Source organism: Cydia splendana, chromosome 20 (genome assembly GCF_910591565.1).
Source record: "Cydia splendana chromosome 20, ilCydSple1.2, whole genome shotgun sequence".
Taxonomy (NCBI): Eukaryota; Metazoa; Arthropoda; class Insecta; order Lepidoptera; family Tortricidae; genus Cydia; species Cydia splendana.
Window position 1 is genome coordinate 6615580 of NC_085979.1, and position 16394 is coordinate 6631973.

The 16394-nt window shown below is 40.8% G+C and overlaps 2 protein-coding genes across 2 annotated transcripts in view; both read right to left on the reverse strand.

Annotated features, from left to right (window-relative positions):
- LOC134800751 (proton-coupled zinc antiporter SLC30A2-like) overlaps positions 1-8646 on the reverse strand; it is a 30034-nt gene extending 21388 nt beyond the window's left edge. Inside the window, exon 1 of the mRNA XM_063773292.1 lies at positions 8301-8646. Coding sequence (XP_063629362.1) covers positions 8301-8432 — 132 coding nt within the window. The 5' untranslated portion in view covers positions 8433-8646. The remainder of the gene's footprint in view (positions 1-8300) is intronic.
- Positions 8647-9930: 1284 nt separating this feature from the next.
- On the reverse strand, positions 9931-16317 carry LOC134800911 (EARP and GARP complex-interacting protein 1). The gene is made up of 9 exons (XM_063773444.1): positions 16170-16317; positions 15069-15203; positions 14210-14356; positions 13482-13568; positions 12886-13074; positions 12091-12215; positions 10791-10892; positions 10332-10457; positions 9931-10121 (listed from the first exon to the last, which is right to left on the reverse strand). Exons 1-9 carry the CDS (start codon positions 16209-16211, stop codon positions 9959-9961), a joined length of 1116 nt encoding a protein of 371 aa, XP_063629514.1. The 5' UTR covers positions 16212-16317; the 3' UTR covers positions 9931-9958.
- Between the last annotated feature and the right edge of the window lie 77 nt (positions 16318-16394).

Here is a 16394-nt window from a genome sequence, read left to right on the forward strand (position 1 = left end):
TGTGTCTCCAGACAGTTTAAATTTAAGTCCCAGTCTATATACAATCGAATCAAATCTAGCTAGAAGCTTCATTAACAATATCAACAATATATAACGGACTGATATGCTCGTCGCTGATAACATTTATTTGGCTCCATTTGTTTGCCCTCAAATTAAACTTAGCTAACTTATGAAAACAGAGTACATAGTACATACATAGGTATCGGAAACAGAGGTCACGTATACTATATCAAAGGCGGATCACGTAACGGTGTGTGAGCGAGACAGCGCTATAAATATTATAGGACATTTTTACTCGAATTGACTAAGCCCCACGGTAATCTCATGTGTTGTGGGTACTCAGACAACGATATATATAATATATGGGGCATTATCTATGTAAAGGGACCTTTCGATGGCGCTTACGCCGCACAGCGTCGCGCGGCATAGTATTTATATCGGATCATCGTTAATAATAGCATAAGCGCCATCGACAATAAGGTCCCTTTTCATAGATACAACCATGACTCAGGAACAAATATCTGTGTCATCACACAAATAAATTGCCCTTACCGGGATTCGAACCTGGGACCATAGGGTTGGCACCGTTTGCGTGCACGACCACGGATAAGATAATTACTTGAATTTTGACAACCCTAAATAGCCGAAAGGGATAGTGCCTGTGTAGATAGGGATAGGGATAGTGATAAGTTAGAAAGAAATACCATGATTCGACCCTGAATCGTTGTCAAACTTCGGTTTTGTAGGAAGCGTCCTTTCTGTACGGTAGTACTATTACTTATTCTGTGCCAATGCACGAAATTCTTCGTTATCGTTATCATACTTTAATAAATAGGTAATCTCCTTACCCTGAAAGTTGTCTGAAAGCATTGTCCTGAACGGCGCCATTAAATTATCCAACTGAATAAGCCCGCCTACGTCGCCACAGCTAAATAACTGTGAAAACGTCTTAAAATACTGGAATTTCCATAGCACATACGACCTTTATGAACAGACTGTGTCGTTACTTTAGAAAGGCCTTAATGGTACTTATTTACATAATACCAACGATTATAGGGTTTTTGGTAAAATGACTAGCTGTGCCCGGAGCTTTACCCGCGTCAGGCGTGGCTCACTTCGCGATTTCGTCGCGTCGCTAACAAGTACATGCGGCCCACACCAATTTTGGTGTCTAGCTAGGGTTGCCATAAGTCCCGTATATACGGGACTGTCACCGTATTTAAGTATCACGTCCCGTATTTTTACTGGTCCCGTTTTTGTCCCGTATTTTGTCGACCGTTCTGGCCTAGTGGGTAGTGACCCTGCCTATGAAGAGTATGAAACCGATGGTCCCGGGTTCGAATCCTAGCAGCCACTGTCAGTTATCACTGTGTGTTATCAGTTCCGACTAATTATGGCAACCCTATGTATAGCAGTAGTAGTTGTCGCGCACCGCTTAGGAACGGACGCCTGCTCGCGCTGACGCCACCTTGCGGTCATATCCGTCGTAATTGACGCGTTTTGTTAGACAGTGAACCTTCTGTACCTAATACCTGGTACTATTATTTATTCTGTGCCCGCGCGCCGCGACTGCACGCACCAAAGCTATCGTATATCAATATCAAAACCTTAACAGAATTAAAAATCAGAATACGGCTCTGAACAAAAACTGTCTTCTTCTTCCTCGCGTTATCCCGGCATTTTGCCACGGCTCATGGGAGCCTGGGATCCGCTTGACAACAAATCCCAAGAATTGACGTAAGCACTAGTTTTTACGAAAGCGACTGCCTACCTTCCAACCCAGAGGGGAAACTAGGCCTTATTGGGATTAGTCCGGTTTCCTCACTCCTTCACCGAACAGCGACTGGTAAATATCAAATGATATTTCGTACATAAGTTCCGGAAAACTCATTGGTACGAGCCGGGGTTTGAACCCGCGACCTCCGGATTGCAAGTCGCACGCTCTTACCGCTAGGCCACCAGCGCAGCGCTTCAACAAAAACGGTATAAACTCTATAAATGGCATGGCTTTGTGTAGGCAGAATTTAATGTTATCAGTTTTGTTATGCGGGGCTGGTTATTGTTAGGCTAATGCTCATAATGGGCTCACATCATTTTAGGTCTTAGAGGATATAACCAAACGGAGACGCCTTGTCTGTAATTTTCGGTACTAAACAGACTGTCGATTTTTGCGGGGGAGGGGCACTTCAAATGTATACGTAACGTAAAAATAGCCATGTTAGATAAACGTCAGTCCATACAATGTGCCTAATTTTGAGAGAGGGAAACGCCTGTTAATGGCTGCTCCGTTTGGTTATGCCCTCTAAGGTTTAGGTAAATACCTAACAGGGTTTCGCGTTCAGTACGGATCTACGGATCTACGGATCCAACGACGTCAAACATATCAGTTGGTTGAGTTGGTATTGCATAGGGCATAGACTTAAAAAAAGATAATATTTTATTTCATCCTTTTTGAAGTCGGTTTTCTTTTTTTGTAAAAAGTTTTTATGTAGTTTATAATCTTCCTGGCATCCTGGGGTCCGCTCGGCATCCAATCCCAAGAATTGGCGTAGACGCTAGTTTTTACGAAGGCGACTCTTATCTAGAGGGGAAACTGGGCCTTATTGGGATTAGTCCTGTTTCCTCACGATGTTTTCCTTCACCAAAAACGACTGGTAAATATCGAAAGATTTATCGTAGGTGGGTGGGTACATAAGTTCCGACATACTCATTGGTACAAGCCGGGGTTTGAACCTGCGACCTGCGACCTCCGCTCCGAATTGAAAGTCGAACGTACCCCCCACCGCGAGGCTACAACTATACATATTTTGTTAAAAAGAGACACAGCCGTCACAGGCCTTTTTAGGGTTCCGTACCCAAAGGGTAAAAACGGGACCCTATTACTGACTCCGCTGTCCGTCCTCTGTCTGTCCGTCCGTCCGTCCGTTTGTCCATCACCAGGCTGTATCTCATGAACCGTGATAGCTAGACAGTTGAAATTTTCACAGATGATGTATTTCTGTTGCCGCTATAACAACAAATACTAAAAAGTACGGAGCCCTTGGTGGGCGAGTCCGACTCGCACTTGCCCGGTTTTTATTTAAACCGCGTATTCAAATAGTTCGGTACACCATATAATTTGTATGGTGTACCGATCTATTTGAATACTTTGGATGCTACCTACTATATGACGCTGACTGTAACCGGTTACAAAATGGGAATCACCAAAAAATTCTTAGAATCTACCTATAAAGAGTTGTTCGTTTTTTTTTCCTCGAACGATGGGTATGGGTAGGCAAAAGACATAACAACACCTACCTAGGACCTGGAGTAGATACCTATACTGTAAGGGGGCAGGTAGAGGAGCCTCACGGGGATGATGGGAATGAAAAGGCAGGATACCAGGGACGACGTAGGGTGTTTCTTAATTAAACAAAAAGGCACCTGTAACAATACAGGTTACGTGTTAACAGATAGGTATGTATAAAAACACTTTCGTAATTCACTTAGAAGGTTAGAAATCAAATAACTTACAATATGTGCCTTGGTGATGATGTAGATATATATCTGGAAGCAGCAGCAGTGTGCAGGGCCACTAGACGAGCACTATAGTACCCCAAACTTATGCACACAGCACAGCACTTTCACTAAATAAAATGATACTACGAGTAGATAGGCTTTAGGCCGTATTTTACGAACTTATGAAGTACAGTCGGTTTAATAAAATATGATGTTTATTGATCGACGTGTGTGATCGAACTGAAAATAAAAATCATTGAATGGAATTTGGAATAGGATTTGAATTTCAAAAGGGAATTTAGAATTTGTATGGTGCCAGAATTAGTACGAAGGTTGATAGTGTAACGTTTCGTTATACGCACCGTTACACATACCTACCAAGCTTGTCTATCTAAGCGCCACTTGCACCATCCCACTATCCCGGGGTTAACCGGTTAAATCGTTAACCCAGTGTCAAATTGTACTGGTAACCATGGTAACTCCAGGTTTAACCGGTTAACCCCGGGTTAGTGCAACTAGCCCTTGATTCAATCCAATTTTATTTTATTTTATTCATTGCAATTAATGGCTTCTTTCATTCCAATTATGTATTGTATTTTTTTTTCTACTTAAAGTGATTAATGCATGGACACTAAAGTGTCACACGAACACGAAGGGCTCCGTACCATTACGCAAAAAACGGCCAAAAAACGTCACGTTTGTTGTATGGGAGCCCCACTTAAATATTTATCATATTCTGTTTTTAGTAGAGATGCCCCGAATAGTGAATTAGGCCGAATACCGAATATTCGGCCCCCTCTCGGCCGAATACCGAATATTCGGCATGAGATGTGAACATTTATTACGAAAACTGTTCGCCAACAAAGCACAAACGTTTGCTAAGATATATTTTTATGTTAAACATAATTAATTAATGTAGTTAGAGTCAATCAAATCAGACCCATGATAAAAATAAAATATTTTCTAATCAACAAATGCTCAAAAACGTGCCTTCGTAAGTAAGCCCTTTCCAAGAATACATTTTAAATATTAAATATACCTAGTTTTTGGTTATTTTTTTCTTTTTAGGTAGGTGCAATTAGGGTTACCAGATGACAGGAATTTTCCTGACATGTCCGGAATTTTGGCCTTTTTTCAGGAATCGGGACGGTCGATTTACTTAAATTAATACAAATAATAAATTTAATAAAACGCGGCTATCAGCTCAATCGGGTGGCCATCGCTAATGGCTAGACCCCCAAGAATGTCAGGAAAAATATTCGGAAATCAGGAATTTTGTCAGGAAATTCCAAAATTGTATCTGGTAACCCTAGGTGCAATAGGTATTCGGTATTCGGCCGAATAGTATGCAACATTCGGCCGAATACCGAATAGTCGGCAAAGTGGCCGAATACCGAATAGTTGCCGAATATTCGTGGCATCTCTAGTTTTTAGTATTTGTTGTTATAGCGGCAAATACATCATCTGTGAAAATTTCAACTGCCTAGCTATCACGGTTCATAAGATACAGCCTGGTGACAGACAGATAGACGGACGGACAGCGGAGTCTTAGTAATAGGGTCCCGTTTTTAACCTTTGGGTACGGAACCCTAATAATGCCAATTAGCACGTCAGGTTTAGCTGTTAGTGCTTATTGATTGAAATTAATAAATGATAAAACTCAATACCGACGCCGACAATAGATCGTGTTCTCGATAAAGGTAGCGAAATCATTGTAATTACATCGGCAGATAAGTAGTTGCAGTCGCCATCGGATAAAGCGGAGCGACCAAGGTGCTCAATAATATCTGAGCATGCACTTAAACCGGTGGGGAGACTCTCCTTCCTTCGGGCAAACTCGGCTCTGTTCGGCTCACCATTGCTCCGAGCAATTATTAGGGCGTTGACACAACGTAACGTCCCTTTGCGTGCACGACCACAGATAAGATATATAATTGAATTTTGACAACCCTAAATTGTCGAAAGGGATAGTGCCATAAGTTAGAAAGGGAAATTATGATTCAACCCTGAATCGCTGCCAAACTTCGGTTTTGGAGGAAGTGTCCTTTCTGTACGGTAGTACTATTACTTATTCTATGCTTAAACGTCTTGATAACACAGGTTTTGTTCAGATATTTATGAACAGCTTGGCCGCTCCGATATATCTGACGGCGGCCGTTGGTACATCATTAAAATTTATTCTTCCAAATGCAAGTATGTTCTGTGTAGATAAATAGATAAGTAAATTACATTATGCGGCCTAGTTAATATAGTTGATAAATGGTAATATATTATTTGTTAACATCATAAATACATTAGTGTAATAGATTATTGTGTTGTGTGATTGCCAAGTCGTTCTATTACTATACGTACCCTTATAGTTAATACAAAACCGGGCAAGTGCTAGTCGGACTCGCGCACGAAGGGTTCCGTACCATAATGCAAAAAAAAAACGAAAAAAAAAAAGCAAAAAAAAAACGGTCACCCATCCAAGTACTGACCACTCCCGACGTAAGCAACGTCAACTTTGGTCAAAAATCACGTTTGTTGTATGGGAGCCCCATTTAAATCTTTATTTTATTCTGTTTTTAGTATTTGTTGTTATAGCGGCAACAGAAATACATCATCTGTGAAAATTTCAACTGTCTAGCTATCACGGTTCGTGAGATACAGCCTGGTGACAGACAGACGGACGGACGGACGGACGGACGGGCGGACGGAAGGACGGACGGACGGACGGACGGAAGGACGGACGGAAGGACGGACGGAAGGACGGACGGAAGGACGGACGGACGGACGGAAGGACGGACGGACGGACGGACGGACAGCGAAGTCTTAGTAATAGGGTCCCGTTTTACCCTTTGGGTACGGAACCCTAAAAACGAAACCCTTATAGTTTTGTCATGTCGGTCTGTATGTATGTCACAGGCATTTTACTCAGAAACTATAAGGTACATTTTAACCCATTCAGCCATCACGACACGTTGTCGTTTTGCCACTACGAAGCATTTCCGCTACATACCGGGAAACCCATGTTATCGGTTACGACGTAGCGCTACGACCGTAGCTCAGCCGAGCCGTAGACATATTTCACACTTCTTTTTTTGTGCTTGTTGCTTCCCAAAAAGCACCCAAAGGGGCATGGCACACTGCGTCCTATTCGCATGTTCGCTCCAAAGTTTGAGCGAGACAACGCTATAAGCGTATTATAGCGACATCCCCTTCGTGCGAATCGGACGCAGTGTGCCATCCTCCAAAGAGAAATATTAATTAGTATCCGATAGTTTCAGTTTCAGCATCAGCAGGTTTTGACATAAAAATCATATTTTGGCCGAAGGTTCAATTTCGGCCAAAAAACTGCTGAAACTTATTATCTTAATGCCACATTGAAAGTTACGAGCGAAAGGTATGATGGTGCCATCTTTTCGAGCCATGGCGCCATACCTTCGGCCTACTCTCGACTAGATGGCAATAAAGTGTCAGTCTATGGAACTTGCCAACTATGTAAACAAACCGCCATATTGAAATTGTCTCTGAATGATGAATTTACTAGTGACTTTTGTTTACATAGTTAGCAAGTTCCAAATAACACTTTACTTTTAGACATTTATCAAATTTAACACATATCAGTGAAAAAATGAGGATCAAAGTCAAATGGCGTTCTAAAAGTGTTAATCATTTGTGTCGAAATTTGGCAGTAAAGGTACTGAATACATAATTTACTTTGACAATATTCCTAGTCTAAATTCTCTTTGGCCTGGGCCTATTGGGCCTTAGGGCTTATCCGCCAGCAACTTCATGCACAAAGAAATTGTTAACCTATTTAGTTGTTGACTAAGTACCTACAGCATGTTATAGAAAAAAAAACAGAAATATTTTTTATCAGGTTTATCTTGGTGACTATTTAGATCAGGTTAAATGATATATTATATGACTTTTGTGATAAATGTGGCTGTTATCTCTTATCAATCATAAATACTTTAAATATTATGATAATTTTGTCTGTGTTTTTCAGTTTCTAAGCTAAGCTGCTGCCATAGCCTCAAAATTCATATCTAAATTAAAAACTTTTAACTAATATTTTGCTGATGAAAATCACGATTTGGGTGTAGGTACTAAAGGTTAACTTAAGTCCAGGTTTTAGTTAGCACAGTCAATATAGAAAAAGTATTCGGTATAAATGTACAGAAAATGTAATAATGTATATGTAATGTATGTTTGTAAATGTCAGGGACCGTTACCAGTATAACTAAATATCAAAATATCACATAGCATTAACAACCAATTCAATTAATTTGCTATTCTAGAATAGTATTTAGGTAAGGATAATGATTGATCAGATTAGCTAAATTAAATGCAAAAATATACATAAAAATCCGAGATACCGAAATTCAATACCGGTTAGTTTGTTTGAAAAATATACTGGTAATGTACAGTCAGCAACATACCTTTATTTGCACGCAGGAGCTAGTGCTAATAAGCTAATAGCTGACTGTAATTTATAATGTTAGTGAAATATTTTATTTGGTAGTCTGTGTTATTATAAGACCTTATGAATTAATAAAATAACTAGAATCAACATAGAAAAATAGCACATACATCAAGTTAACGAAAACCTTGCGAAAACGGATATTAAAACAAGATAAGGTTTTACAGTTTTGATAAAAACAATGTTAGGATACTTATGACTAAAAGTGTAACAACAATAACTATCATAAATTTACGATTTAACCTTTATATAATAAAACATCAACATTTTACAACTATTGGGATTTCGGGAACACAACTTAATTAAAAAAAATAAAAATTTTAAGAAGACTTACCTCGGAGAGCAAAGGAGCTCTGTCCAAGTGCTCAGAGGAGGCAAAGGCTGATTCGAAATATACTCCGTGGTCTCCCGGGTCGTATCTGGAGCTGCCCTCGTCCCACATCCTAGCTTCAGGTTCGTCAGACATTCTGGCGCCGTCACTTCTTGCAAAAAAAACTGTTCACACCATCACTACACGAGTATATGCTAGAGGACTAGAGTACGGTCTTATTCGGTAGAATTTAATTAGTATGTTTGATCACTTTGTCCAATTCATTAGACATATTATAAAGAAAAAACACTAGACACTGTCTGCGTCGTGATAAAATCGCGAACGTTTATCTACAGACGAGTGATTATGGCTGTCAAAATGAAAATTGAAATGTCAATAATGTCAATGCGGTGCGTTTTGTTTTTGCATAAAGTGATATTTTACGAAAGCACAGCAGCGGCCGAGTCGGTTAATACACGACCCAGTAATGTACGACCGTACTGTTCGGCGTTCACTTTTTAGACGTAGACTTCTTGCTTCTGGGTCTGCGTCTAGGCATTTTTTTCACGCTAAAGCAATGCAAAAGGCAAGGCTCTATAGATGTGACAATTTCGTTCGATTTTATGAGGGAATATTAGGCAAAGCTCTGCGTAGGTGGCACCACTAGCACATACAGTAAACAAACCTCAATGACATCATGATGACATCATCAATATACAACATGAATGCAAATAAACTACTTGAATACTTGAATGACACATCATGCGCCACTCTAGGTCAATTACATGGCCTACCGTGAAATACGACAATCGAAAGTTCGGTTTCTGCCTCTCTATCACTCTTGCTTATTCGATCAATAGAGAGGCAGATAAAGAAATTTCGATTTTCGTTTTTAGCGGTATGTAAGCGGTAATGTCATAGTGAAAACTTGTCAAAAAACTCCGAGCCTAGTATGTTTAAGTTAGGTACAGTCACCAGCAATAATATGTTACTCTTCGATTCGAAGGCCGCAAAAATATGTGACACGCTCTTATGGCTCTACAAATAAGATGGTGTCAGATATTTTTGCGGCCTATGTTGTGTAACATATTATTGCTGGTGACTGTACTCTGGTTTACTAAACAAATTAGTACTGCACTCTGGCGGCAGAACATCGCAGTAATACTCCATTTACCAGAATAACTACTTCCATTTCGCTCTTTTTGTTTATAAATCGCAACCGTCTGTAGAGCCCAAGGGGTCTATACTTGTAGCAATTTTATAGCAAATTTTCAGGCTCCGAATTTGTATAAAAATGTAAGCCACTTATTAGAATGCCGCTTACGCTTATGGACATTCTAGACCTGTGATTTTTATTTATATTATGAATACTAAGATGACAGCTTGATTGGCCAATATTAATACACACTACCTAATCATTCTGATTTTGTACCAATTTTCTACTAAAAAGGGATTGGTCGAACAAAATAGAATTATCGAACATATATTCTGGGATATAAAAATTTAGCTCACTTCCAATTTTTTTAAGGATCTAAAAGTGTATTTTTTTGTTAATTTTTCAATAAGACATTATAGGACATTCTTAGTATTCTAACACAGATTGAGTAAGTCCCACAGTAAGCTCAAGAAGGCTTGTGTCAATAAACGGAACAACTGTAATATAAATAGGTATTTAATTGATTTTACAAGAGTAATTTATATTTGAAGTGTCTCGGCACGCGGCTGAGCACTAGGCGCGCGTCGCAGCTCAGGCTGGCGAAGGTCCAGGGCTCCGCTGAACTCCATTCGCAGCAGTACACCGAGTCTTCATGCTGCTCATATGACTGGAGGACCCCGTCTTCTAACCTGGATAAACAATGTCAAAATCGTATAAAAATATTTTGTGATTTCCGCTATAGGGAGCGTGCATGAACTATAGGGGGCAGCATAGGAGCCGTCAGATATTTGGCGCGAGGCGTAAAGGTGACGATTATGCTTCCGATGTAGCCCACAAGATGGCAGAACCTACTATGGACAAGGAATCGTACCTACGAGAACGATAGATGGTAGACTTACACAGGCTTGTCGGTGTCGGCGGGGTCGCGGCACACGCTGGCGGCGGCCGTGAGCAGCGCGCGCGCGTCCGAGCTGCCCGTCAGGAGCAGCTGCTCGTGGTACGAGTTGTAGCGCACCGTCCACACCCTGCCACAAAACCAATGTAAACAAACTACCGACCCGCCCCGGCTTCGCACGGGTTAACAAATCATACACCTAAACCTTCCTCAAGAATCACTCCATTGATAAGTGAAAACCGCATGAAAATCCGTTCAATAGTTTTTGAGGTTATCGCGAACAAACTAGTCCGGATTTTTTGCTAAAACCGACGAAGGTTCAGTGTGTAACTGTATAAACTTCGGACACTACCGTAAATACAGTTTCGGTGCGGCCGAAAGGTTCGGTTTTGTGGTTTCGCTAAAAAACTGCCGAACCTAAAAACGTCTGGAAGGTAAATTATATAAAAAAATATTATATTACCAGTGGGAGTGGTCCTGGCGGCTGAATATGGGCTCCTTGCCGTTCCGGTAGTCCCATATGTTGAGAGCGCCGTCGTCGCCCGCGCTAGCGACGTGGAATTGTCTGCGATAATCGGACAGAAGAATTAATTAGTAGCAGAGATATAGTCAGATGTAATGTAATGTAGAAAATATCTAGAGTATTTTGATACTTTTAATAGGGTTGAAATGTTACCTGATGGTTTACTAATGTGTTGCAGAAAGATTTTTGACATATTTTTGTATTGCATAATGTTACTTGGCAGAAATGTCGTTTGGCAGAATTACCTTTCCCATATATCATTTAGCATACAATCATTTCGCAGAGTTTTAAAATCCAGAACCATATTTTGGCATACTGTTGATGATCATAATAGTCTTTTAAACGAGTATTAATTTCGCAGATAAATGTATTGCATAATTTAACCTAACCTAACCTAACCCACTTTTCTGGTGGCCGTTCGTTTTGTGTGAGGTCGCAGTTCTAACCTAACCTAACCCACTTTTCTGGTGGCCGTTCGTTTTGTACGAGGTCGCAGTTCTAACCTAACCTAACCCACTTTTCTGGGAGCCGTTCGTTTTATACAGGAGGCCGCATTTCCAACCTAACATAATCTTCTTATCTGGCACAGGTTCAATTTTGTTTGGGGGTCACAGTTCTTACTTAACGTAATCCACTTATCTGCAAGTAGAAAAACATTATGCCATAATGAAAGTATGCTGCAGGATGATTATGGTACATAAAATTATGCTAAACCAAAGTCTGCAAAAGTAATCTTCTGCTAAATAATATGCTGCAAAATGTATAGTATGCTTAGTAATAATAATGCAATTAATATATATAATACTAATTATCATTCTACTAAAAGTGTTTCTGCGATACATGTTTTGCGAAGTGTATTTCTGATAAACATTATTATGCCAGAAGAGGGGAACCCGGTTGAAATGTTACCTGACGGGGTTGAAATGTTTTTTTTTTTAATAAATAAATATTATAGGACATTCTTACACAGATTGACCAAGTCCCCCAGTAAGCTCAAGAAGGCTTGTGTTGAGGGTACTCAGACAACGATATATATATAATATATAAATACTTAAATACATAGAAAACAACCATGACTCAGGAACAAATATCTGTGTCATCACACAAATAAATGCCCTTACTGGGATTCGAACCCAGGACCATCGGCTTCACAGGCAGGGTCACTACCCACTAGGCCAGACCGGTCGTCAATGTTACCTGATGGGGTTGAAATGTTACCTGATAGGGGTTGAAATGTTACCTGTTAGGGTTGAAATCGAGATCTCTTGTCAGTTGTCTGTGCGCGTTCTCTATACTCCAAGCGGGCTTGCCACCGTCGGTTCGCGTGTCGAAACATTTTATATGCGTGTCTTGTAGTAGCGCGAACTGAAACAATATTGATTTATTACGTTAACTAACTAACTATTTTGGCTCAGCGTTCCAAAGAGAAACCAGGCCTCCGAAACGAGAGCATGCCACCTGTTCCGATCCTGCGCAACTTCCTGCCAGTTACTGACGGGATTTATTACGTTAAAATTCAATAATTCTCCTATTTTAACTGACTACGGCAACGCGAAAAGGAAGGGGTATTGAAATATTCCATTGCACACACATACACTACAGCTACACTGTACGTATGTTAGTGGGTAACATTGTAGTGTCAAAAAACACAGATCCTATTTAGATGAGTCGGGGTGTCAATCTATTTGACTTAAGGTGGCATATTCAACCGACTTGCTACAAGGATCCAAGTATCCTAAAAATCTTAATAGCGCGATTCAGGGTATTCGATATTCGATGCACGGAACAGCGCCATCTAGTATTCAATTAGGTAACCTGTGCGAGCCGGTGCAGATTCCACTTGCCACTCTTACCACCCGGTCATTATTCCAAGAAACATCTTACTAGCGCGATGTAGAATATTTCGTAAACGGAACAACGTCATCTAGCATGCTACTCAGTAACTATACAAAAACGGGGTCAAAGAAATATCTTACTAGCGCGATGTAGAATTTTCCCTACTGATCACAACGCCATCTAGCGTTAAAGTGTGCACCTGAGCGTGTTGGTGCGGGTTCCACTTGCCGCCGCTGAGCTTGGGCCGGGCGCGCGCGTCGGGCGCCGCGCGCGCCGCCTCGGCGCCGGCCGCGAGGTCGCGCACGCTCACGCGGGACTCGTACACCACCCCGATGCGGTTGGCGTCCGTGGAGTGCCATTCGGCGCACCGGACTTCCTCTTCCGGCTTCTGTGGGGGAATACGTGGAGTATAGAGCTGCCCTGCTTATCGTTTGTGCAGTACTTGCCCTACTTTTAAATAAAGAACTTATTGAAAGAAAAGAAGATTGCATGAGTTTTTAAAAATCTACCATAATTCTAACATAGAATTCATTTGCGGATTTACATGACAATGTAAAAAATTCTACTCAAAGTACAATCACTTGCAATAATATTTTACTCTTCGAAAGCCGCAAAAATATGTGGCACGCTCTTATGGCTCAACAAATAAGATCGTGTCAGATATTTTTGCGGCCTTCATTGTGTAACATATTACTGGTGACTGTACAGGAATATCTTTACTGCACTGTATAATCAATAAGAAACTATAGTTCTGCAATAGATATAAAACTTGTCAGAAATATGACACTTGTTCACCTCTGGTGTAATGGTCTGTAATTGCACCAAATCCTCAGCATTCCTGCTCTGCAGTGCGCTCAGATCGTCCAAGTCCTTTGGTATAACCTGTAATATAAAACAAGAAATATAAATAACAATAGAAATAATTGGCGTGGCTAGCCGTGGGCGAACCGGCATCGCACTTAAAGGGGCTCCGCGGGAAGAAAAGGGCCTCGCAGATGCGACTCCACCCACAGCTAGATTAGTTCACGCTATGCCAGTATGTCATCATCTTCCTCGCGTTATCCCAGCTTTTTGCCACGGCTCATAGGAGCCTGGCGTCCGCTTGGCAACGAATCCCGAGAATTGGCGTAGGCACTAGTTTTTAAGAAAGCGACTGCCATCTGACCTTTCAACCCAGAGGGGAAACTAGGCCTTATTGGGATTAGTCCGGTTTTGACGATGTTTTCCTTCACCGAAAAACGACTGGTAAATATCAAATGATATATCATAGATAAGTTCCGAAAAACACATTGGTACGAGCCAGGGTTTGGACCCGCGACCTCCCGATTGAAAGTCACACACTCTTACTACTTGGCCACCATCGCTTCAATGCAATGTCAGTATACAAAGACTATACATTTTTAACTATAAAACTTCTGTGAGACACACACATATCTTAAAATACATATTAACATTCATGAGACATAACTATGACAAGAAGTGATGATAAGTCACTCAAATACAGGCTGTGGTTATGGAGTTACCTCAACTGTGGGCAGCTTGTAAACCGAGACTCCCATAGCGCACTGGGTCGCCACCGGGTCATACGCGTTGTGTACCGTCAGCAACGTGGCAGCATCGTGAGGAGAGCAGCGTAGTTGCCAGATCTCTCCGATCTCATGCTTGAACACCTGAAAAATAATCAGCAACAGGAAGTTTAATCTTGTTTTTAGGGTTCCATACCCAAAAGGGTAAAAACGGGACCCTATTACCAAAGATATATATAACTCCCTATATACTTTCTGCTATTACTAAGACTCCACATGAACCATGAGAGCTAGACAGCTGAAATTTTCACAGATGATGTATTTCTGTTGCTGCTATAACAACAAATACTAAAAAGTACGGAACCCTCGGTGGGCTAGTCCGACTCATACTTCTTTATATGCTAGATCAGTGGCGTGCCCATAATTTTATCAGGCCCATCACCGGTCCTATGAAACAGTTAGTATATATAGCTTACAATAATTATATTATGAATTCTGGTCCTCCTCAGAAATATCTTAAGCTTTCTGGCCCCCCATCAAAAAAGTTTGTCCACCATTATACGAGTAGTTTTTTGGTGAAGGAAACATTGTGATGAAACTGTACTAATCCCAATAAGGCCTAGCTTGGTCAGATGGGAGTTGCTTCAGTAAAAATTAGTGCCTTTGCCAACTCCTGAGCTGGTTAGGTTAGGTTAGATTGCTGAGCAAAATGTGATGATGACTTTTTGACAGCACCCAAAATAACAGAAATGTCTATGACATACTCTGCAGAAAATTGAACACACAATCTATATGTGATAATATAGGGTTCATAACACTTTTGTCCAAGAAATGTATTTTTTCTTACAGTTCATACCTTAGTATGTAGAGCGCCCGTGTCCTCTTCCAGCTCGACGACGTGCACCTGGTTCGTCCCCGGCTTCAGGCTTTGTGTACCGATGAGGAAACGAATCGCATCGTTCTCCCCGTACTGCGGCGACAGCGCCCGTGTCTGACCAAAATATCACCCACTATTTAAATTAAGTTATAACAGGTTAAAGAAGTAGGCAGACACTCGACTTCGGGGCAACTCGGCTCCGTTCGGCTCAGCATTGCTCCAAGCAATTATTAGGGTTGGCACAAGGTAATGACTTGAATAGTGACAACCCTAAATAGCCGAAAGGGATGGTGGCATACATTAGAAAGGGATAGCATGATTCGTCCCTCAATTAGGCTTGTGCCTGCTCGGTCACTACAGAGAGCGCTCCGCTCTCGGTCAATCGGTCAAACGAACTAGTTCGGTCTTTTAGTTCCTTTAGTTCAGTTCGGTCGTTGAGAGCCGGGAATGAATAGGAGTCGATTTTTCATTGGTTTCTTTCCAATCTTTGGTAACTGAATCCAATTCAACTTGTACGATACGATGTGTCGGTATTAAACATTAAAACACCTTAACATAATTAATAAAATATCAAATATGTCGAAATATATTTGATTTTCCTTCATATTTTACGGGCTTAGGAGTGTCACGTCGTTCTTTCATCTCGTTCACACTCGTGCCAGCGACATTGACAACCGTTTCGTTCCGTCCATTTTACGTTTCACTCAGTCAAGCGCTCTCGAATCCTACTGAACTAAAGGACCTAAAGACCGATTAAGAGCGTGCAAAAAGATTTAGTTCCTTTCGGTCCTTGATGGGATTTCATTCTTAATAGTTCTTAGTTCAGGACCGACTCAAGCCTACCCTCAATCGCTGACAAACTTCAGTTTTGTAGAAAGTGTCCTTTCTGTACGGTAGTACTATTATTTATTCTGTGGTTACTAAAACAGGTAATAAAAACGTCAAGCTGTAAAAGAAAGTCACTAAAACGAGGAATATCCAGGTTAATTTGAAAGAGGACAAATTCGAAGTGTTGGTACTGAAAAATAAGTACCTAACTAATGCCCCTAATGGTCAATTTAAATGATAAGGAATCCTTACCTGGTGTTCTAGACCGTATATGATAGAATTCCCTTCATCCATGTTCAATGTATTATCTACAAAATTAGGTTTAATAGGTAGTCATTTATAAAAACATTATTTATTTGTTAAATTTGTCGCAAATCGATGAGTCGAGACGTCCTTTGACGTTGACATTCACAGGTGACATTGACATAGAATTTTTTTGCATTCCACGCAAGAAAATTATTATAATAAAGAAAATGA

Bases quoted from the DNA above. Each gene is read 5' to 3' on its own strand.
- LOC134800911 (XM_063773444.1), bottom strand. From the start codon at position 16,211: ATGGATGAAGGGAATTCTATCATATACGGTCTAGAACACCAG. The intron at 13,075-13,481 runs GTGAACAAGTGT...ATTCCCCCACAG, and splicing joins TACAGACCATTACACCAGAG to AAGCCGGAAGAGGAAGTCCG. The intron at 10,893-12,090 runs GTAACATTTCAA...CGATTATCGCAG, and splicing joins CTCGATTTCAACCCTAACAG to ACAATTCCACGTCGCTAGCG.